At 35.6% G+C, this 22624-nt stretch overlaps 2 protein-coding genes and 1 pseudogene across 15 annotated transcripts in view; 1 reads left to right on the top strand and 2 right to left on the bottom strand.

Annotated features, from left to right (window-relative positions):
- Positions 1-22624, bottom strand: part of cno (adherens junction formation factor afadin) — a 153175-nt gene that overhangs the window by 5368 nt on the left and 125183 nt on the right. For 12 of the 14 annotated variants that reach the window (XR_015546172.1, XM_087409543.1, XM_087409539.1 and 9 more), the window contains 3 exons: positions 20387-20516; positions 19421-20165; positions 18947-19206 (listed from right to left, as the gene is read on the bottom strand). Coding sequence is in view for 13 of the 14 variants with exons in the window: in XM_087409543.1 (XP_087265669.1) it covers positions 18947-19206; positions 19421-20165; positions 20387-20516 (1135 nt within the window). In the remaining variant the exon portion in view is untranslated. Of the gene's footprint in view, positions 1-16245; positions 18542-18946; positions 19207-19420; positions 20166-20386; positions 20517-22624 lie in introns of those variants that run through there. The other 2 variants (XM_087409546.1, XM_087409547.1) reach the window with 2 other exon arrangements.
- LOC147908455 (uncharacterized) lies at positions 313-11682 on the bottom strand. The gene has a single exon (XM_087409553.1). It carries the CDS (start codon positions 9628-9630, stop codon positions 9109-9111), a length of 522 nt encoding a protein of 173 aa, XP_087265679.1. The 5' UTR covers positions 9631-11682; the 3' UTR covers positions 313-9108.
- Positions 12123-13703, top strand: LOC147908454 (uncharacterized; annotated as a pseudogene).

Raw genomic sequence — 22624 nt, 5'->3', positions numbered from 1 at the left:
CTTGTCGTCCTTTTAGGCACCTTCAGGAGAAGGGAGGAGGGACATTCAAAACTATTTCCAAACTAGTACTTATCATTCGAAAGGATGTCTTGACTATTGCTGCACTCTTCGTCAGCGATAGTTAAATATCGCAGATCCGTCCCTACTCTCTTCTTCAACGACAAGTTTCCAAATTAATAAGTTCCGATTGAGATCAAGATATGGATTAATTTTTATTGATAAGGATTAAAAGTCAAATCAACTAATCAATTATAATTGTGTCGCACCGCGGAGCCGTTGTTTGAGTAATATTTTTTATTTGTTTCTGTGTAATTTTCTTTTTTTTTGTTACATTATTTAGAGATAGTTTGCAGGTTACCCGATTTATCAATTTATCCGCGAAGGAGGCGTTGAATAAAAAAAAACTTGGAAAGGGACGATGAGCCAAAAAGGATTGGGAAACTTTGCTCTAAAACGACATAATTGAGAGTTAAAGAATTACATCATATAACAACTAAATATACATATACAACATAACAATCAAACAAACAGTTTTCATTTTTTGAAATCTTTTTTAGAATGTAGAATGTTCGTCCAATGTGAAATGTGAATCGTGCGTGATGATTCTCGTCAATGAAAACGTGCTTTACTAAGGCATTTCGATGGAAAAGGATAAGAACCTTTTGTTACGTTCAAACTTCACAGTTCTTTTCTTTGATGAAAATTTTCATCATCATCATAAAAAAATATCTTAATAAGTATTATCTATGGACCATCTGTTTTTGCCACAGGAAATTGCAATAGTAACGAGCCGAATAACTCTTATGGAATAATAATTAGCTCAGGAGAAAGTTCAATTAACCATTCAAATAAAAGAGATCTTTCCTAAGGTACAGAGGAAGTAATATAGATTAAAAATTTAAACAGCATCGGTTGTTTTGTAATATACGACTCATAAAACTCTGAACTATCGATATTGAAAAAATGGCATGATGGTTGATGATGAAAATGTCTGACGTTTATCATTAAGCGACAAAAAATTTAGGCCTCAAGTGATACTGATCTCCAATTCGTAATCGATACTATTAATTTTAATCCTAAATTGGAACATTGTCATACACAACATCTTCATTCCGTACAACCGATTCCCTCAAATATAAAGAGACCCTTCGCCGGAGTTAATTGATGTTTAGCCGGGTACTCAATACTCTGTCAATCCGTGACTGGGCCAGTTCTGTCAAGCGATCTTTTCGATTGATCAGTCAATTTTTCCTTAAGTTAGTGTAATCGAGTTCCATACATCTACAAGATATCTGGTCAAGATCATTTCCATCAAAGAAAGCCCATCCGGCAAGAACTTCCTGTTCAACCAACTGACTTATACGTTCAGCCTGCACACTCAACGAGTAGTAAGTCTCGACCTTTATTTATTTATTTATTTGTTTGTTTTCTTTTCCTTCTCCTTTTTCTTTTTTTTGGGAGAGAGGGAAGCATTCGTGAGTTTTAGAATTATTTTCACCATGCATTAGGGTCTTATTGTTAGAACAACTTTGGGTTATCCAATCAAGATCAATTTAACCCATAACATCCTGCTGCTTTGAGTTAGTAGATCTCAGCGATTAGATCCGTAACATATTAGCACAGAGTATAACTACATACAGTAGCAACAGTAGCTGTCGGCTTCTTTGATATCGGACAACGATCACGTGACTGTCAGGCATGTTGAGAGTTTTACGGACTGCTGAATTTAAACGGCATCAAAAGACGTTATAGTATTTCGCATATAAAATATTTTTAAAATTCGGATAAATTCTATACATAATTTTAGATATACCACTATATATATTAATATAGATCTATTTTTTGTTTCTAATTTCAATATATTTCTGGAATGAGAACTAAAGGAAATCATAAAACAGTATGTGAAACATGATATTTGTAAGTCAACAATTTATTGACAATTTCACAAAGTTTAAAATAGCACAAAGTTTAAAATTGGGACATAAAATGTCTTTAAGACGCCATAACATAAATCTTTAAGACGTTTTATGCTCCAGTTTTGGATATGTATTCAAATTTGTACTGCCTGGGATAGGGATAGAGAAAATGATAAAACAATGAAAAATTGTATTTACTTAATTATTGTAATACGAGGTTGTTTCGATAAATCTGGTAAATCTTTATGAGATGGTGCCACAATCAATTTGATGATTTTGACACCTGGAAAGTATCACTCTTCAAAAGTGATCTTCCAGGTCAAATTTCAGCCAAAATTAACGCTTTATTCATGTACGGTAATCGGTTAAAACGAATGAGAAATTTAGTAGTTGCCGCTTACAAAAATAAAAAAAAAGATTTTCGTGCAAAATTACAGAATTAGACTTCAATGATTTCTCTTTCTATTCTAAATCCGGAGAAGAGTGGATAAGAATTAATTCGATACCCAAAAGTAAAGAGATTTCACCTATTTTATTCATCTTAATATGTGTGATTATATTGGGTCATCTAAAAAGTATCCGCGGTTTTTTGTCACTAGATGTGTGTTGATGGTCATATATCTAGTGACAAAGTACCGCGGATACTTTTTAGATGACCCAATATATAATATTGGGTATGGGAATAAGTTTCCGCCCTTTTTAAATGAAAAAGATGTGTTTATTTAAACAAATCTATATAAGTGAGTTTATTCGAAGTATGTTCCTTCGGAAGCGACAACTTTCTCCCATCTTTCCGGTAATAAATGGATTCCTCGAATGAAAAAATCTGATTCTTTTGAAGCGATCCATTCATCAAGCCATTTTTTGATACCTTCATAAGAATTGAATCGTTCTCCAGAAAGGGCCGACTGCATGGATCGGAACAAATGGAAATCTGAAGGGGCAATGTCCGGTGAATACGGCGGGTGGGGCAGAATTTCCCACTTTACTCCAAGTATTTCTTGATCGGTTTTGCAACGTGTGGCCTAGCGTTATCATGTATCAGCTTGTTGTGCCTATTGTCTCATTCCGGTCGTTTTTCTTCCAAAGCTTGGTTTAAACATATCAGTTGTAGCCGATAACGATCGCCAGTGATGGTTTCGGACGGTTTGAGCAGCTCATAATATATAATATCTCTTTGATCCCACTAGATGCACAACATAATCTTCGAAGCATGGATATTTCGTTTTGGAGTTGATGGATCTGGTTCACTTGGCATCACCATGCCTTCAAGCGTTTAGGGTGATCATAGTAGATCCATTTTTCATCGCCAGTTACGATACGATGAAGGCATCACCCATGCCTTCAAGCGTTTAGGGTTATCGTAGTAGATCCATTTTTCATTGCCAGTTACGATACGATGTAGAAAACCCTTCCTTTGTTGTCATTGACGAAGCATCTCGCAGATGACCAAACGTCTTTCCATGTCTCTCTCTTTCAATTTGTATGGCACCCAATTTCCTTCTTTTTGCACCATTCCCATTGCGGGTAGACGTTTTTCAACAGTGGATCTATCAACATTTAACTCTTTTGCCAACCTATCGAGCGACAAACACGAATCTTCTTCGAGTAATACTTGCAATTCTGCATCTTCAAATTTTTTCGGTGCACCTTCGCGTTCTTTGTCACGCACGTCAAAATCATCACTGTTGAATCGCCGAAACCATTCTTTACAACTAGTTTTCGATGGAGCATGCTCACCGTAAATATCTACGAGCAAACGATGCGTTTCCGCAATACTTTTCTTTAAAATAAAATAATGGAGTAAAACTTCCCGCAAATGTTGCTTTTTTGAAATAAATTCCGACATCTTCAACGCAAAAAAAATTACTCTTTGTTACGCTTCGAACGAATGCCATCTATTGAGCTCAAAAGTTTGGACATACACCTTTCAAAAACATGTCTTGCCGTTCTATCAAACACACGGGCAATGCTACTAACGACATCTTTCTGCAGTGGGCGGAAACTTATTCCCATACCCAATATTTACTCAGCTCTCAATCGTAGTTTATTGTGTTTCAATCGTCGTCACCACAGTTCTAATGCTGTACATTAGTAATTGATTACGGAATTAGTATCAGGATGATTAAAGAGAGGCACACACTTTGAGACTAATCTTTTCACTTTTAATACTTTTTATTAATTCTCAGTTACAATGCGTCCTTTTTCCACGATGGTCACAGTACGATTCCCCGAATTCATTAATGCTTCGTCCGAAAAACTCAAGGGGCCAATCAGGGATCAGCAAGATTCCCCGTGCCCTATAGACCAATTACACGCCAGAGAACTCATGGCGAGTCTCGCGTTACAATTGCGCTGCGACGTAGCTTTGGGTCAAACTAACTGAAAAGGGAGTCGATAACTGTAGTTCCCTTACAGCTCGATCATTCTGCAGTGTCATTCGTCTCGAAAGAAAATTTATAACACTTCGCGCAAACTTAAAATTATCTATTATTAACAATAAAATAAACATATTTCTGCAAATCTTTGGAGGGATTTCAAACTTATACAGATTTAAGATACTAATACTAATATCTTTAATTTAATACCTATAAACTTAAGAATTAATTCAACATAATATAGATTTTAATATTCGGAATATTTATAATCAATATAAATGAAAACAGGCTTACATATTAGGATTTCTCAGGTCTTACTCAAACTTTGATTTTAGGGATAAAATAGAATTGTACGGTCCTGGAGACAAATTATGAGAGGAATATCTTTAATTACATAGTCTATTATGTACGGACCTTTGTAATCCGGTTTGAGCTTACGGTTTTCTCCTGGTTTTATTGCAGTGGCCCTAATATCTACAAAATCATTAACTTTATACTTGGACGATAACTTATGTTTCCTATCATAATAGATTTTGTTATAGCCTTTAACCTTTTGAGTAGCTTCTATTGCTAATTAACGCCTAGCGTCTCTATCACTATCGAACACGCCGTTTGCTTCGACTAACTTCGTGAGAGTATCAACAAATTCATGGTCAGCATGATTTCTCAAGTCGTATCCCAACAGGAGATTGGACGGAGTTGAATTGATGGATGATTATAAGTATTATTCATAACATATTATAATGGCACTTTATCAGTCCATTCAGAAGGCTCATTAATTGTTTTCTTTAGTGACGATTTGAAGGATCTATTGATATGCTCAACCATACCATTTGTCCAACAGGCTGCCACAGCGATTAATCTGCGATTAATCTGATTGAATGTTACGAGAACGGAGGAAATCTGCAAAATCGGCTGAAGTAAATGTAGTACTGCAGTCGAAATTAGTTGTTTAGGGTTGCCGAAAATATCAAAAAGTGAATTTAGATGTTTGATTGTTTCCTTGAGAAGTAGTTGACTTCACCTCGAATAATCAGACGAATCTGGTAAAAGAATCTATAACTAATATATGCTTTAAACCCTTAACGGATTCCGATATCGGACCGAAGTGATCTACGTGAATAGTGTCAAGAGAAGTATCTAGCGTGACTTGCAATTCTCCTTCACTTTTATTAGATGTATGTATGTGGTATTCGCCATTATACATACGAGACAATTTTCGACGTAATTCTGCGTCGCATCGAGGAAAATCAATAGTTAGCTCTAATATCATAAAACACATTTTTTTCGTTCCGCAGTGCGCTGTGTCGTCATAATAGATACGCAACACGTTATGTATCATTGCGTCTAGTACTACAAACTTAGGACGCTCGAGGTCCTTTCGATAAACAAAACCATTGATCAATACGAATTTCTTATGTTCTGTCTCTTCAAGCTGCTGCGCCAATTCATTAATACGAGAATCAGCCAACTGTCGATATTGCAATTCCTGATCGATCAGGATCATCTCTATCGAGATACAATCCGACTTAAAACGTCAACATGCTTCATTTTATGACTATCACGGTGCTTAATTTTGAATGTATAATTCTGGAGTCTCGAGATCCAGCTAACCACATTCGGGTTAATATTAGCTTTATTTACTGCATCCACCAGTGTAGTGTAATCGGTAACTTTAAATTCTATTCCCGCTAAATATATATATATATATTAGGTATATAAATAATTTTTGTTTTTTTCACTTGATGCATGCGGCACTCACTTTCCTTCCTTCAAAATCTTTCCCATCTGCCGTAAACGAATTGAAATATCTTGTTGAGTTACTCCAAGTTGCTGTGCAAGTTCGTTTTGTGTTTGACATGAGTTTTGATCGAGTAATGCTTGCAATTCATTGTTTGTAACCTTCTGAGGAGCACCACGTTCTCTATCGCTAACATCAAAATCATCCTCTTTAAATCGCCTAAACCAAAACTCACACGTACTTTTGAATACAACATTGACTCCAAGAACAGAACAAATTGATTCACATGCTTTAGCAGCGCTTTTTTCTTGATGAAATTCGTATCGAATGCAATGTCGAATAAATTGCTTGTCGCTCGCCATTTTAAAACCATTTAATTTTGAGGCTAAGTTTCCAATTTTGTGAAGTCAATTATGTTTTTTAATAGTACACATTAAGCGCCACTACATATCAAAAGAGCGCGAAAATATTTGAATTCTAAGTTTAAATTATACGTTATACAAAAAAACGCTTTAAATCGTCTTGAGAAGTGTTTGAATCTGTACAATAAACAGCATAGAAAATCTTTCTTGTGGAAAATCGTGACTGGTGATGAAAAGTGGATTTTTTACGATAATCCTAAAAAGAGGAAACATTATGTGGATTCAGGACAACCCACTACATCAACGCCAAAACGCAACATCCACAGCAGCAAAGTTATGCTATGCATCTGGTGGGACATGAAGGGTGTGCTATATTATGAACTGCATCCGAATGAAACGGTTAACAGTGATCGCTACAGTCAACAATTGATCCGTTTAAATCAAGAAATCGAACGAAATCGTCCATTTACTGGCAAAGGAAAACGTCCTGTGAAATTGCTTCATGACAACGCTAGGCCTCATGTTGGTAAACTTATAAAGGAAATATTGCTAGCTCTTGGTTGGGAAGTTCTGCCGTACCCAGCGTATAGCCCAGACATAGCCCCTTTTGATTATCATTTATTCCGGTCAATGCAAAACGCCTTATCTGATGTACATTTTCGAGTATTTGAAGAAGTGCGAAAATAGGTGGATAATTTTATCGCATCGAAAGACAAAATCTTCTTCGCTTCTGGAATTCGCAAGCTGCCCGAAAGATGGCTAAAGGTCATAGATAATGATGGAGATTATTTTGATAATTAAGTGTGTTTTCGATTCCAAATAAATAAATATTAAATTTCATTAAAAATGCTTTAAAACTTATTTGTACACCTAATAATATATGAAATCTTTCGGTGGACTTGACAATCGCTAGCATCTCTAGCTCAAAGGATATACTTGTTCTCGGCTTCGTTGATAGCCTGGCTAAAATAAGCAACTGGGACTAATGAGCCCGAATCTTGCTTTTGCAATACTATTGCCACGGCATTTGCATCTGTGTGGAGTTCAATGGGCAAATTCGGCCGGTAAAGTCTTAGGACTGGATAAAATATGAGCTCTGATTTTAATTCCTCAAAAGATTTCATACAATTACTATCGAACTAAAATTCAATATTTTTTCTTTAACAAACTGCAGTGATTTAGCTTTAGTTGCAAAATCTGCAACAAACCTTCGGAAAAAATTTATCAATCCTAAAAATCTTTGTACTTGCACAACCGAATTAGGAACTAAGAATCTTTATACTTGCAGCACCGGGTTTTATTACTTCAACGTCAATCATTAAGTGTAACGCCCGACTCAGATATTACGTAGCCCGTATTCCACAAAGCACTTAAGAAATTTACATTTCTTATAATTAATCGCGAACTCGTATTGCTTAAGTAACCGCATTACTTGTTGGAGTTTTCAGGTTCTCTTCAACCGTTGTCGAGGGAATGAAGATGTCATCCATACAGACCAAGACTTTGTCTTTGTGAATTAATGGTTGCAAAATATAGTTGATTCTTTTTTTAAATTCAGCAGGAGTTTCACTGAACCCGAAAGGTAAACGCAAATATTCGAACTGCCCATCTAGTGTGGTAAAAGCAAAATACTTAGTAATATCAGGATGAATAGTGATTAAATGGAATCCATCTTTCAAGTTTAATAAAGTGAAAACTCTTTTATCACCGAGTCTAGAAAGATGATCACCAGAAAAGGATATTTTTGTTTGATCACTCGATCGTTGAGTCTTAAATCCACATAAAGTCTACGGTCACCATTCCTTTTTCTCTCGAGAACAACATGAACGCAATATAGAGAGGTACTAGGTCTAATTATATTATGAGCTAGCAAGTCGGTCATTTTTCTTAATTCTATGCGCTCAGTAAAGGCAAATCTACGCGGTGCATACGCGTAAATCGACTCGTTCTTCAGTTTCACTTTCACATTATAATCGTCGTTAATTATTTCGATAGGAGAGTTCTGAACTTCCTTAATTATTGCATGCAACTTTTGATCAATGTGCGATCCGAAATCGATAACTAAACTCGATGTTTCATCTACCTCGTCATTTATGATTTCTGAAATTTGAACCGATACTACTTCGTTAAAAAGTCGAATTCGATTCTCTAACTCGGAAGAGGAAAGTTTGTAAATTAATGTTAGATTATTTATCGCAAAAAAGTCTCTTCCTAAAATAATAGGGATTTGTTTTCCAGACGAACTGTCTTAACCTTAAATTTAATATGAGTAATAAACACATCTAACGTAATATCAACATTCACCGCGCCAATGATATTAATTCTATCGGCAATAGTGCAATATGAATCTAATTTTTAATGTAATCTATGTTTTGCCCGAAGATCTCGCTAATAATGGATTTATGCACAAATGAAACTGGAGACCCGGTATCTAATAATGCAGATAACTCACAAGCTACGCCATTTATAACCTTGATCTGCTACAGAATGGTTTATCTTCAATGCTCGTGACGAATTATCCTTAACACAAGCCGTGACAGGCGACTTCTCCGGCTTGATTTCTTCTGCTACGGAAGTCGAGGTAGATGCGATAGACTGAGAGTCTTCCTTTCTCTTCAACTTGGAGCAGTTTGTCTTACAGCGTTTTCGGTCCGACCGAGCACTTGGGTTGAAATAATGATATTTCGTGCTCTCCTATTGATAGAGTAACGTCAACCAATAGCGAAGCATTTTCTAACCCAAGTTGATGAAAACTCGGTCGGGCCGAAAACATTATTACTATGATCCTTAGTCTTGCAGTAACTGCAGATCCTATCCTTGTCAGTCTTCGTTTGGTCCTTCTTAGAAGATGAAGCCGGAGAGCTCTTGTTCTTCTCCTTTTTCTTTGTGAGAGGTGAGATTTTCTTAGAAAAACCTTTAAAAGAGCTTGTAATCTCGAACATCCTATCCAGGAAATCATCGATGGCTGCATTCAATGCGGTAGTCGTTGCTCGAAGAGATGAACTATTTATGCCATTTATGATTAGTTGCTCTCTTTCTAGTTTTGGTAATTCAAGGGTGTGCAACAGTTTCAGCTTATGCATAGCGTATTCCTGAAACGATTCCTTACTGAAGTTCCACTTTCTCGCTTCCATCTTCTGCACAGCGAGGTGAAACGGAATACGACGTTTGAAACGTTTTAGGATAGCTCCTTTGAAGGATAACCAAGAATGATTTGAAGGCCCTTCCTCCATGTAATACCAATCCTTTGCGTGCTTGAGCAACTTACTCGAAGCTACGAGCAAAGTAACACCGTCACTGACGCCATGAACATTGGCGATCAACTCGGTATATCCACGATTCGATGTCTTCTTTTTCGGATCCGTCAAACGAGGGAATTTGTGAAGCTAACACAGTAATAGCCAGTGCCGTAGGAACTGCTATTAGTGTTGGCGTACTTTGAATGTTGCCAGTTCTTCCATTAGTAGTGGAAAGCATATCAGATGCAGGCAGCGATGTATGGCTTTGTATTGGTTGTTGAGAGTCTGCCCTGAACGGCTTGGAGGGACGTTGGCATCCAAACTCGTTGGACTTCTTCTGTAGACCACATAAATAAAGCCTGCTAGCTGGTGAGGATTTGTACTTACACTGACATCTCTCGCATTATGTGAGTAAGGCCTTGAATCGGCGACAGACACTGGCTTGATCGGTGACAGACACTGATACTGATGCTGCCGACTGTTGTCTGGAATCGGGAACTCTCCTTCGTGAGCCCGTAATGAGTCAAGAGTCGGTTAAGGCACTTCTCACGTGAACTTGATTACCGACAAATTCAGGCTGATAAGTGTATCCCTTAATTGTTCATACGTCATAGATTCCAATTTTTGGCGCTCCATTGTTCGAAAGAGTCACCTCATTGCACTGAAAATGTAATTGCAATACTTTGGTGTAACACGAATGGTTTCACGTGAACACCAATGAGCTCAGCTCCCGTCGATCGCACCAAAATGGCGATCGGGAACGCGCGCGAAATATTATTCTGCTGTGGGTAATTTTGGCAGTAATGGCGCTTAAACATCGATTCTTTTGATCGGACCGGAATGATTACCGAGATGGCAACAACCGCTAGTCTTGATTTTGACTACTAATAATGACCCTGAGAGGAGTGCAACGCGAACAGTGCACAGACTCGGGAACGATAGCTTCAGAGGCTACTGAACACGGACCATTACACACGTGGTCGCAGGAAAGTGCTAAACAGCGCGATAAGCCTTGATGGTCAATGAACGCGGACCGTTGCATACGCGGTCGCGAGAGAGCGATGCAGTGTGGCCAAAAATCGTAGATGTATCCCACTTCTGAATTTCTGTAACTACGTTAGTAATTGATTACGGAATTGGTATCAGAATGATTAAAGAGAGGCACACTTTGAGATTAATCTTTTCACTTCTAATACTTTTTATTAACTCTCAGTAACAATGCGTCCTTCTTCCATGGCGGTCACAGTACGACTCTCCGAATCCGTTAATGTTTTGTCCGAAAAACTCAAGGGGTCAATCAGGGATCAGCAAGATTCCCCGTGTCCTATAGACCAATCATATGGCAGAGAACTCAAGTCATGAGCGTTACAATAGCGCCTCGACGTGGTTTTGGGCCAAACTAACTAAAAAGGGAGTCGATAACTGTAGTTCTCTTACAATGCTATGACAGTCCGCCATATTCTTGGTTTTACAGCCAACGCATGTGCAGAACAAAACTGAATCCTTCGTTTACTCGTACTGTCGTACTATTGTATGTAGTTATACTGTAACATTAGTATGATTCGCGAAAATTAATACAGCGTCACTCTCATGGAGTATAGAGAATAAGAGGCCGAACTAGGCTTTGAAAAGTGTGGTCAAAATCAGGTTTCAGGGAATTGGCATTGATAGTGCTCAGTAAGCGAAATTCGAATCAAAACTCCTCTCATATACGCTTATGCATCAGGTTTCAGGGAATTGGTGTTGATAGTGCTCAGTAAGCGAAGTTCGAATCAAAACTCCTTTCATATACGCTTATGCATACACAACCGAATACACATAAGCTAAAATAAATAGAAACGTTATTCTTTGATATCATGTTTTGACAGTAACAGGAAGATAATTGTCATTAAAACTGCATGAAGAACGGAGCATTCTTCATGTAAATTGGTGTCTATCATGCAAATTGCGAGAACGGTGTCGTGGAAAGCAACATCTTGATCGAACTAATTCAGATGACCACTTTTGACCACGCTTTTTGACGGCCTCATCCATGTAAGTTCGGCCTCCTATTCTTTATACTCCATGGTCATCCTGTTACATCTGTTCGTTCATTGGTTAAAATTGATTTATCCCACACGTTAGTTATTTTTGCAGTGGCAACATCGCCAACATTGCAAAATGAGTTTTTGTTTTGAATTTGCTCTTTATGTATGTATGTATGTTTTGAAAACTTCTGATGCAACGTAATGCAAGAATATATTTTATATCAAGGAACATTAATCGTCTCTTTTTATTCAATTCTATCCTCATAAATATAAATTATATAACAATTGGCGACGAGATGAACAGTTCAATTCTATGGATTCAATGCTGTAATTACAAACAAGATTTTCGGATCCGAATAACCTCACTTCGGCGTGCTAGTTCAATCATTATAACACAATTCCTAATTTAATCGTTAATAAAATGAATGCAACACAATTCCAAGAGCTCATGAAAATCTTAACTGCTCGTCTTGAACGTCAAACTGTACAGTAGGTAATTCAATCTTCAATAAATTCAAACGTTAAAAAATCGTATCAAATTTCGGAAGCTTTGATCCAGATGAAAAAGACTTTTTACAAGCAACAACTAGAAAATTACCTTAGATTGAAAAATATATTTGATGACAAAAATACTTGTGCCAAAATCCTACTAAATTGTATGGTTCAAAATATTATGAATTATTAACATCATTAATTGTACCGAATTTGCCAACAAACAATGGAACTTTTGGAAACCTATTTATGTCCACAATCAAATGTTGTGGTACAGCAGCATCGCTTCCTCTCATGTGTGCAGAAACCAGAAAATAATATCGCAACATAGATCGCTGAACTGAGGAAATTTATCGTTACTTGCGAATTTAACTGTGAATGTAGAAAATTTGTTGCAAACATCTTTTTACGTACTCAATTCATTCAAGGACTTCGTCAACATAACAATTCGGGAGTTCTTGCAAGCAATTGATTTGATTTTCAAAAAAACGATCGAGACTGCCTTTGCTCTGGAAGCATCGAAACTGGATAACCATGAAATATTAAGAACATCAACAGGGAAAAAGACATCAATTGAAAATATATATCATATTTCAAAATCTTGAGATAAAGCAAGTAAACAAACAAAGTCAAATAATCGGGATGATCCAGGTAAAAGTCGTTTAAATAATCGGCTGCGCTCAAAAAGCAGAATAAATTATCGCGTTCTAGGGTTAGACAATACATGCATTCGTTGCGGACGCAATAATCATAAAGTTCAAGATTGTCACGTCAATTTCAATAAAATAAAATGTCATGCTTGCAATAAGACAGATCATGTTGAAAAAATATATATTTCAACGTTAATGAAAGCAAAAAGTAACAACGCACTCATGCTTGGTACAGAAACTCAGGAAGGTAATCAGAATTTAAACGATATTAACGACATTCAAGATTTCTACAGCATCAATGGTAATAGTTGATATTTATGAAAAATCATCTGTAAAATCAAAGGATGTAAATAAATTCTACGCGGACATAACCATCGATGGAAAAGTTCAAAGATTTGAAGTAGAACAGGATTTACTCTCTTACCAAAAAGTTACTATAATGCTTTAAAATTGTCAATATCGATGCACTCAAACATTCCATTTCATTCATATACAGGAGAAATTTTTCAACCATTGGGTGTTACAGAACTTCCAATTGAATACAAAGCATCTAAATCAAAAAAAATTATGTTCATTGTCGTAAAAGGCACTCTATTACTCGAGAGGACATGAATCGTCATCTAAAAATTAATTTACTTGATCTAGACAGAGTTCATTCCTCAGAATTCACATGTCCAGAATCTATTCATTCCCTGAATGCGCATAAAGACGTAAATAATCTTACAACAATTCGATGGTATTTTCGAACCAAAAGTTGGATGCATTCTAAATTTCATATGCTCTTTAAAACTACGTAAAAAAGCAAAGCCTATATTCCTGAAAGCTCGTGATATTCCATTTGCTCTCCAAGATAAAGTCAATACAGAATTGGACACATTAGAAACACATTAGGTACTATTTCAAAAATTGATTGTGTCGACTGGGAATCACTTACGTGGTTATTCCAAAGCCAGATGGTTCTGTTCGATTATGTGTCGACTATAAAATTGCAGTGAATCCACAACTAAAAGGAGCTTATCCAATTCCAAGGATTGATGAAATTTTAAACATTTAAAAATCTCCGAAATGATTTTTCTGCACTTGATTTATTTAAAACATACCTGCATGTAGCAGTTGGTTCATGGTACGGTTCGCGGATCCATAGAGGACTTTGGGAGATGATAAGAAACAACTTTGTAGTTTTGAGTAGAAATATACTTAGCAGTTTTACACATATCACCAGTGGTTTTTTATTACAATTCATACAAGTAGAAATATACTTAGCATTATTCGCGTCGCGGTAAATATTGCTACAATTTTGGTGAGACCACGGGCAAAGTAACAAGTTTCTTTCAAATTTCTGCCCGATGACCGCATTCACGGTCGCACTTATATATCTCAATTTTCGCAGCAATCTTGGCCCTTCCGCGTTGGCCCGTCAGCATTCCGCTTATCCGACGAGGCCAGCGCAACCGTGATCTTGCGTCCGCGATTCTACTGTTTATACGGGGTCTTCTTTTATATTAATTATATTTAATAAATTCGTTTCGGCAATATCTCGGTTTAACTTTTGATTGTTGATATTTTCTGACGCAATTGTGTCACTTGTGCAATTAACACTCGTGACAATTGATGAGGAGAACAAACCATAGCGACTCACCTATAGGTACCTATAGGATGAATCGATTATCTTTTAGAATTAAAACAGCTCCAAGCGAATTCTATAGGAAACCAAGTATTAAGTGATATCGAAGGTATCACTATCTATTTCGACGATATCATTGTAATTGGATCAATATACACAGAATGCAAGCATCGGCTTATTACTTGCCTGGACTCAGGAAATATAACTTACATTTGAATAAGAAGAAATATCGACTTTTCCGAGCAGAAAATTTCTTATTTAGGATTTGTCATAAAAGAAAATAAAATCTCTAAATGTCCAAGATTGAAGCAATTCTGGAAGTACTTAAATTTAAAAATACCGAAGATGTGAAGAAGGACTAATTCCTAGGATTAATTACGTACTATTCTAGGTTTATTCTAAATATATCAACAATTACATACTCAATCCGGGAATTACTGCAAAAAAAAAAGAGATTTCATTGATTATCCAACTGCGAGGCAGCATTTATCAAACTAAAAGAAGAAATTATCAGCGATCGCATGCTAATGCTGTACGATCCATCTCTTCCAGTCACAGTAACATGTGACTAGTCCAACAGGAATCGCAGAAGTGCTATCATATCGTTGATGGCACTGAAAAATCGGCTTTTGTGTCGTGTTCTTTTACTTCGGCCGAACTTACAGCCAATTTGACAGGGAGGCAGTTGCTATTATTTTTTCAATCCAGAAATTTCACCGATATGTAAATGTGGATCATGCACACTAATTTCGTATAATCGTCCTCTAACCAGAATCTTCCAAATTGGACATGATACCAAATTTCTTACTATTACTTCTGCACAATTACTACGCTACGCAACATTTCTAAGCAACTTCAATTATAAAGTAGAGCATTGTAAAGCTGAAGATCATTGCAATGTGGATTACGTCACGCGCGCCATTGAAAAGCAATCCAACTATACAAGACGAAGGGTGTTTACAACGAATCGTCATTTCCAATCCGACCGACCAGTGGTACTCATTGATGCATTTCAAAAAATTTTCTAACCTAATCAGATTTTGATAGTTGTCTCAGAAGTAATCGGATCAGATCGAATAGATTATGAAAAGTGCAATGCGCACGAATTTGCGAAGTCCTACCCCACCCGCCGTATTCTCCAGACGTTGCTACCTCTAACTATCACTTGTTTCGATCAATGGCACACGGCCTGGCTGACCAGCACTTCCAGTCTTATGAAGAAGTAAAAAATTGAATCGATTCGTGGATCGCCTCAAAAGATGACCAGTTTTTTCGACGCGGGATTCGTACGCTGCCCGAAAGATGGAAGAAAGTAGTGGCCAGCGATGGACAATACTTTGAATCATAAATGTATAACCAGTTTTTTTACAATAAAGCCTCGAATTTCGGAAAAAAAACGGCGGAAGCAAAGTTGTACACCTAATACTATATAAAATTTGTTTATTTACTAGATCTACATTAATCGTTAGTTAACAATAAGAATATCTAGCGTAAATTTATATTTATTTGTAACTAATTTATCTTTTTGTTTTCATATATGTGTATGACGATCAATTTATTCGTAGTAATGGCATAAATATGAATTCGTCTTATAATTTTATAATGAATTTAAAAAAACCTACGAATATCTTTATACTGTACTGTATTCTTAATTGTACTGTATTCTTAAATCAAAATTATAAGTATAATAAGTACAACGAGCATAATTATTTTGGACATGTATCAATAAAAATCAATATAGTTTTGTAACGATTATTTCTATCTATTTCAGTAATAAATCAGAGCTCGTTTTGAAACCTCGAGTTCATTTAAAATATTTTTATGTTTTTTTTTATCTTAGCTTTCCATAAGATCGCACAGGTTCATTCTCAGATTAAAAGGATTCAGTTAAGTTCCTTAACCTAAATATAAAAGACCGACGAACGCATAGTCTCAATAGGTGTTATAACTATCATAGGTTCCGTCGATTCATATTTGAGATTTACGTAGGTGCGTTCAATTCGCGGCACACATTTCCACACGTTAATCCACGAGCAAAGTGCTCCCTCATGTCTCCTCCTTAATTTTAAGAAAGCCTGAGAAATAAAAGAATCCTGAGGTTTGGACGTAACACTTTATTCGAGTTGTATTCTGCAATAAATAGAACAAGAAGTAATCTTATGATATAATATCATAATAACATAAAGAGATGCAACAGAAGATTCGAATTTAGTTTCCTGAGTTTATGCTGGGTCTGCATCGAAGTGTGAAATCTGGTACTGTCATGATGAAAAACAATGTTCTTCCCAATATTCAAAATCAAACGCTTCTCCTGAATTACAATCTTTATTATATGTATAACTCAATTGTTGGCAATACCTACTTATCGGAATCAATTATTTTGCTCAATAAGAAACAGTTTAGAAGAAAATTACTTTCTTAGAATCCTAGCAGTTAACTTTTGAGAATATAAAACAGTTTTGGGTAGAGATGCGTTAGATCATAAGATTATCGGATATCGGATATCCGGTTGATTATCCGATAGGGTAATCAGACCGGATATTTTTCCGGATATCTAGTACAAATTTTTTAAAATTCTAAAAAAAAGAATAGCAAGGAAAAATAGCAATAGTAATTTTCTTTATCTCTTTAACGTGAAAAGAAAACGAGGAAAATTGAACTGTGCAAGAATTTCAGCTAAAAGAATAGAATTCTGCATCAATAACGTAAACTTTCAATAAAATTTCAGTCGGATATATATTGCTATATATTGATGATATCCGGTTATCTGATCGGATAGTAAAAAAAATATCGAATAATACCAAATATTTTTCGAATATCCCGTGCATCTCTAGTTTTGGACATAGATTTTTAAGCCTATTTTCTCCTCTCCAAATTGGTTTACCTCGAATATTGTTGTATAGCCATTTTTTTATCGCTACACTATAATCGATCCAGAAATGGATCGTTAACCAATTGATTAACCAGCGAATTTATAAAAAGATTCGATTACATCAATCAATTGATCGAAATATTCTGTTTAGTTTGTATGCAAATTATACTTTACTTAGTATCTGTTAGTATCCACTAAATTGCGTATAACGTCATTTCGGAAATTGACCGTATTACTTGTTTCATTGGTAAATAAAAGTTATCAAGTCAAAATTGTGCAAGTCTCTTTACAGTGTGTATGCTCGGCCCACGATGATAAAATTTGATAATTTTTTTACATAATAATTTTAACCGATGTTTCTTTTTCAAACTTATAAAGTATATCAAAAATAAATCTTTTCAACATTTTCTATACTTTTTCTCACGTCTCAATTAAAACATAAATCTAAATCTCATCAATTCCACGTTCAAATGCTGAGAATGTTACTTTTTAAATGATAACATTTATTGAAATCAGACACGACCTTTTGCGCATGCATATCCAATACAATTTAATATAAATATGAATATAAATATAAAAAAAAATAAATATGTATATGTCAATAAAAACACATTGTCGTAATTTTGCAAATGCAAAAGCTTCGATAAAAATGTAACCTAAGAGAGTGATAAATAATTTATTAATACAAAAATTTAAAAAGAACGCCATAATTAATTTATTAAATAAATTTATTAAATAAATTAATTTATTAAATAAAAATAATTAAATCAGAAAATCTTAAATAACAAAAGTAGCACTATTATGACATTTATTATTGCATAAATTAAATTATTATAGTTCGTTGAATTAATATCATTCATATTAATGATAATAAATTTGACACTCAACAAAATATCTAATATATATATAATAACATATGACAAGTCCTAGATTAAATTTTGATCAAAGATTGTTTTTAAATCCGAACAAATATTGCTTTGCAACAAGAATGTATTTTTTAGGAGCAACTAGAATGATATACGCACAAAGCAACAATCATAGAGACTGGCGTAAGTTATATGCAACATGAAACATGAATGTAGATCACATAAAATATGAACATCTAATATTACAGCAAACAATACTGAATGAGAGACACATGATCGTTAGATAATAATTGATATATATTCATGCAATATAAATGTAATGACAGCATGATGTAACAACGATCTGTTTTAATTTTTATACCTTACTTGTTTATCTGCCATCGTAAGCATTTCGACAGGATATTCACATTTATAATAAATTTGTGTTTTATACATATATATATATATATATATATATATATTTTAAGTAAAATAAATTAATCCCTTAAGGGAATATCAATTTCTTAATTATTTAAATTACAGATCGGAAAATACGTCGGAAAATAGAAATGAGATCTACATGATCTCGAATGATATTATTCTTTCGAAAAAATGAATACGAAGAATTAGGATATACGTGACAACATAAATACTAAAATAATATCACAAGGAAAATGTAAAACATTAATTTGCAATTTTTTAAATCGAGATCAAATATGTTAAAGCATAGGACAAAATACAAGTAAATTAAAGAAGGTAAATGATAAGAAATAAAAGAAACAGATGTTATAATTACTCACGTTGGGATCTTCTCTAATGGTATCCATTGAGATTGACGGCGGGTTTGACATTCCAGATGATACATTGCGCAGCATGGACTCATTGTTTGCATTCGAATCATGAAAAGAAACTCTTTTCATAGATGCTGACTGTTGAGAAGTAGGAGGTAGATTAGATGTGGTCGAGCCGTTTGATCTGAGAGCACTCTGCTGTGACATAACGGCGTAACTAGAACCTCGTTCTGGTGGTGGGGGTGCATCATTTACATTGTTTTGTGAAGCTATAATAAATACCATAAATACTATATAAATCGAATTATGTAATCATGTAATTATCTAAAACATATAATTAAAATATATTGTATTTGTAAATTGATCCTTTCGTTAATAGGAAAAATATTTTGAGACAATTTCTCTTTAAAAAAATATGAGAATACAAAAGACTCGAAGTTCAATGTTCAATAAAACTTTTGAAAATAGTTTCAATTTACTAACATGTAGATATATTAGGACCATTAATAATCAAATTGTCTAAGCGCAACATGCCAGGGTGTAGCTGACTGCGCGGATGTTGATTTGATTGATATGTTTGCTGTTCTTCTTGTTTTTTCGGGTTTTCCTCATATCCAGCTTGCTTCCGCTTCACTTCATCCATTTTCCGTTGCAGTTCCCTATCTTCGGAATGCGACATACCCATGGAATAAGACTTCTGACCAGAACTAAAATGGCTATGTGTGCCATAATTAGTTGGCGACACATGCTCTTCATTCTGACCCGCCGTTTGTTGTTGCTGCTGATTTGGTTGTACGTGCAAGCTATTATTTTCTTGACCAGGATTGCTCATTTCGACATTTTGAGGCGCTGTTTGATTGGGCAGAATGTGAACGTGGCTGGTAACAGATTGGCTGCTCAGGAGAGGCAAACCACCTCTCATAGACTGGTTGCCTGTAATTGTTCTCGATAAAGTCGGTGGCTGCAGAGCTCCTTGGACTGCTCTGTCTTGATTGGCTGCCATCCTTAACAAGCCTTGAACGCGTTGCACACTCTCGTTGTCTAAATCGTTGCTCTCTTCATCATCGTCTTGATTGGCAATCTCCTCCGCACGCTTCTGAAAATCTCTTTCCAGTTGAAGAGCTCGCAGTTGCTCCTCCTGCTGCTGAGTTCGATGTGTCAGAGCGCTTAGTTCAGCAATCTGCTGATCTCGCCATTGACGAGCGGCTTCTCTTCTACGAGCTTGTTCCTAAAGATACCAATATCAAACACATGTTTCTTAAAGAGAAATATAATAAAATTGCAAATTCCAGAAAATTTTTAAAACTCTTAATTACACAACAATTATCGAGAGAACAAAAACTTCAAAAAATATAAACAAATGAATCTAAAGTAAAAGTTATCTAACTAAAAGTATTCTAACGAGACTTATCGCTCTCATTTCATTCATTATTCCTTTATTATAATTACCTTCTCTCTTTCTTCGCGTTGCCAAGGATTCGTCGCGCTATATTGATACTGACGCGGTTGCTGCATGGCACTGATTCCTCCCACAGGATAATAACTACCTCGTGGTGGATCCTGCATGCTTGCGGTATATCTACAAAGTTTTCTTTCATTATTTAGAGCCTCTTTCACCAACTTATGATTAAATTAATCAACGATCATCTCACAGAAATGTCAACAGCAATTTAATATATCAGAACATTTCTCCTCTCTCTTCCTCTTCCAATATAAACTGTGTTTAGTTCTCACGTTGGCAATCGTGATGATTGATCGATTACATTAGTGTTAATCGAAGTTGGTGGAAGGAACTTTGATCACACTAATGGCCATGGCACACAAAAAACTTAAGGCAGTAAGACGTAAGCAGTAAGGGAATCAACATGTTAGATTAGCTACTACTTACGTTATGGCCTTACGGACTTTACTGTGATTGGTCAATTTGTTTACTGCTTACGTTTTACTGCTTAAGTTTTTTGTCGGGATGCTCGCCCTGCTGACGGAAGAGCTTCAATAAATCCTGAGAAATGCTATTTATTCCTGCCCAGTCCGATGTCGCCATGCCTCCTGGATAACGCTAAGACATACAAGGGTGAAAAGGAGAATTCCTGACGTCTTAAAATTGGGACTGGTCATCTAAGGAAGACAACCCCGACAGAAAAACATCAGTACACCAGGATCGCTGGCAGCCAAGCAATGGAAAAAACATATTCGAGAGAAACTACCCCAGGTGGCAACCTAATAATTATACTGAAAAATCCACTCTCTACGGAGGCAGGCCCTACGGATTCTCGGGAGCTTATCTTTTTAAAAAAAAGCATCAAGACACCGAGGTCACCATCAAAAAAAAGTAGAAACTCCTAATGATAGAATCCACATTGCAAAACCTCAAGAAAAACTTGTCTTAATATCTGATCGTATAAAATTTAACCACACTCGTTCTCCTTTAACGGAACTCAAAAAATCTCTCAAGTTGAATAAAAGCCACCAACGTTGATTCTTCTACTTTTATTAAAACATAAAAAAAATCATCCTGGTGAGGAACAACAGGACTCATAAATTCAAGTTACTTTTAAGAAAAGACTTAGAGACAGTCCTTCGTTGCCAAAGGTTATAAACAAATCAAAATAGATATATATTGATTGGGCGATCAAGTTCAAACATCAAATCATTTTCAAAATCTTGATAACGAAAAACATACTTCGGAAACTGTTTCTGTCCAATCGAAGAAACAAATCAAACTTCCTCCAATCGTAGACGACGGGAATATTATTAATATTCAACTGCTTATTGAAATTCTGAATAAAACCGTTCCCCAGGGTTATGTGATCAATGTCACGTATCAAGTAAAGCTCCAAATCTACAAAACCTATATCATGATAATTAAAGAACTTAAACAATGCAATACCAAGTTTTATATATATAAACCAAAACATGAGCGAACTTCAGAGTGGTTCTCATGTATCCGTCGACAAATTCTGTTGAAATTAAAGAGACCATTGAGCAACTGGGCCATAGTGTTTCCAATATCTGGAACATTAAACAAAGGGTATCCAAGAAATCCCTACCGATATTTTTCATTGACTTAAAATCTAACACAAATAATAAAGAAATATACAAAACTCAGTACCTGCTGCAGTGTCGAATGGTATTTGAAGCACCTCTACCCAGAAAAGAAATATATACCGCAGTGCGCAAATTGCCAACAGTATGGTCACACATACAAATTTTGCCACTTTAGGCTAAGATGTGTAAAGTGCACAGGAGAACATCAAATTAGGAACTGCCTGAGAAAGGAGAGCTCAGACAGTGTTACCTGTGTTCTATGCAACCGCGAACTACAAGGACTGTACTGTCTACAAACAACTCCAGAAAAGCAAAATTATAAATCTTAGACCGAAAGTAATTCCAACCTTCATCTCTGACCAATCTGCACGGATTCCGGTAACGAGTAAAGACATGTCTACAAAGGCAACTTATTCAGGTAGTGCAACAACCATCTACTCAAGAATTCTTAGATAGCGATAGCATTAAACAACTACAACGTTCAGATAAAAGTCACAATGTACTCATCGAAATGTTAACACAACTGATGCATCAAATAATAAAAATGTCAAAAACATTGAACAATCTCATAGCCAAAATATTGCTGCTTGCGATAAATTAAATATCGCAGTATGGAATGTCAATGGCTTACTACAACAT

The sequence above is a fragment of the Acromyrmex echinatior genome, chromosome 9 (assembly GCF_024713525.1).
Source record: "Acromyrmex echinatior isolate Ae372 chromosome 9, ASM2471352v2, whole genome shotgun sequence".
Taxonomy (NCBI): domain Eukaryota; kingdom Metazoa; phylum Arthropoda; class Insecta; order Hymenoptera; family Formicidae; genus Acromyrmex; species Acromyrmex echinatior.
This window is presented reverse-complemented; position numbering and strand designations above follow the sequence as displayed.

Excerpts from the sequence above, each read along its gene's own strand:
- LOC147908455 (XM_087409553.1), bottom strand. The coding sequence starts at position 9,630 with ATGGAGGAAGGGCCTTCAAATCATTCTTGGTTATCCTTCAAAGGAGCT.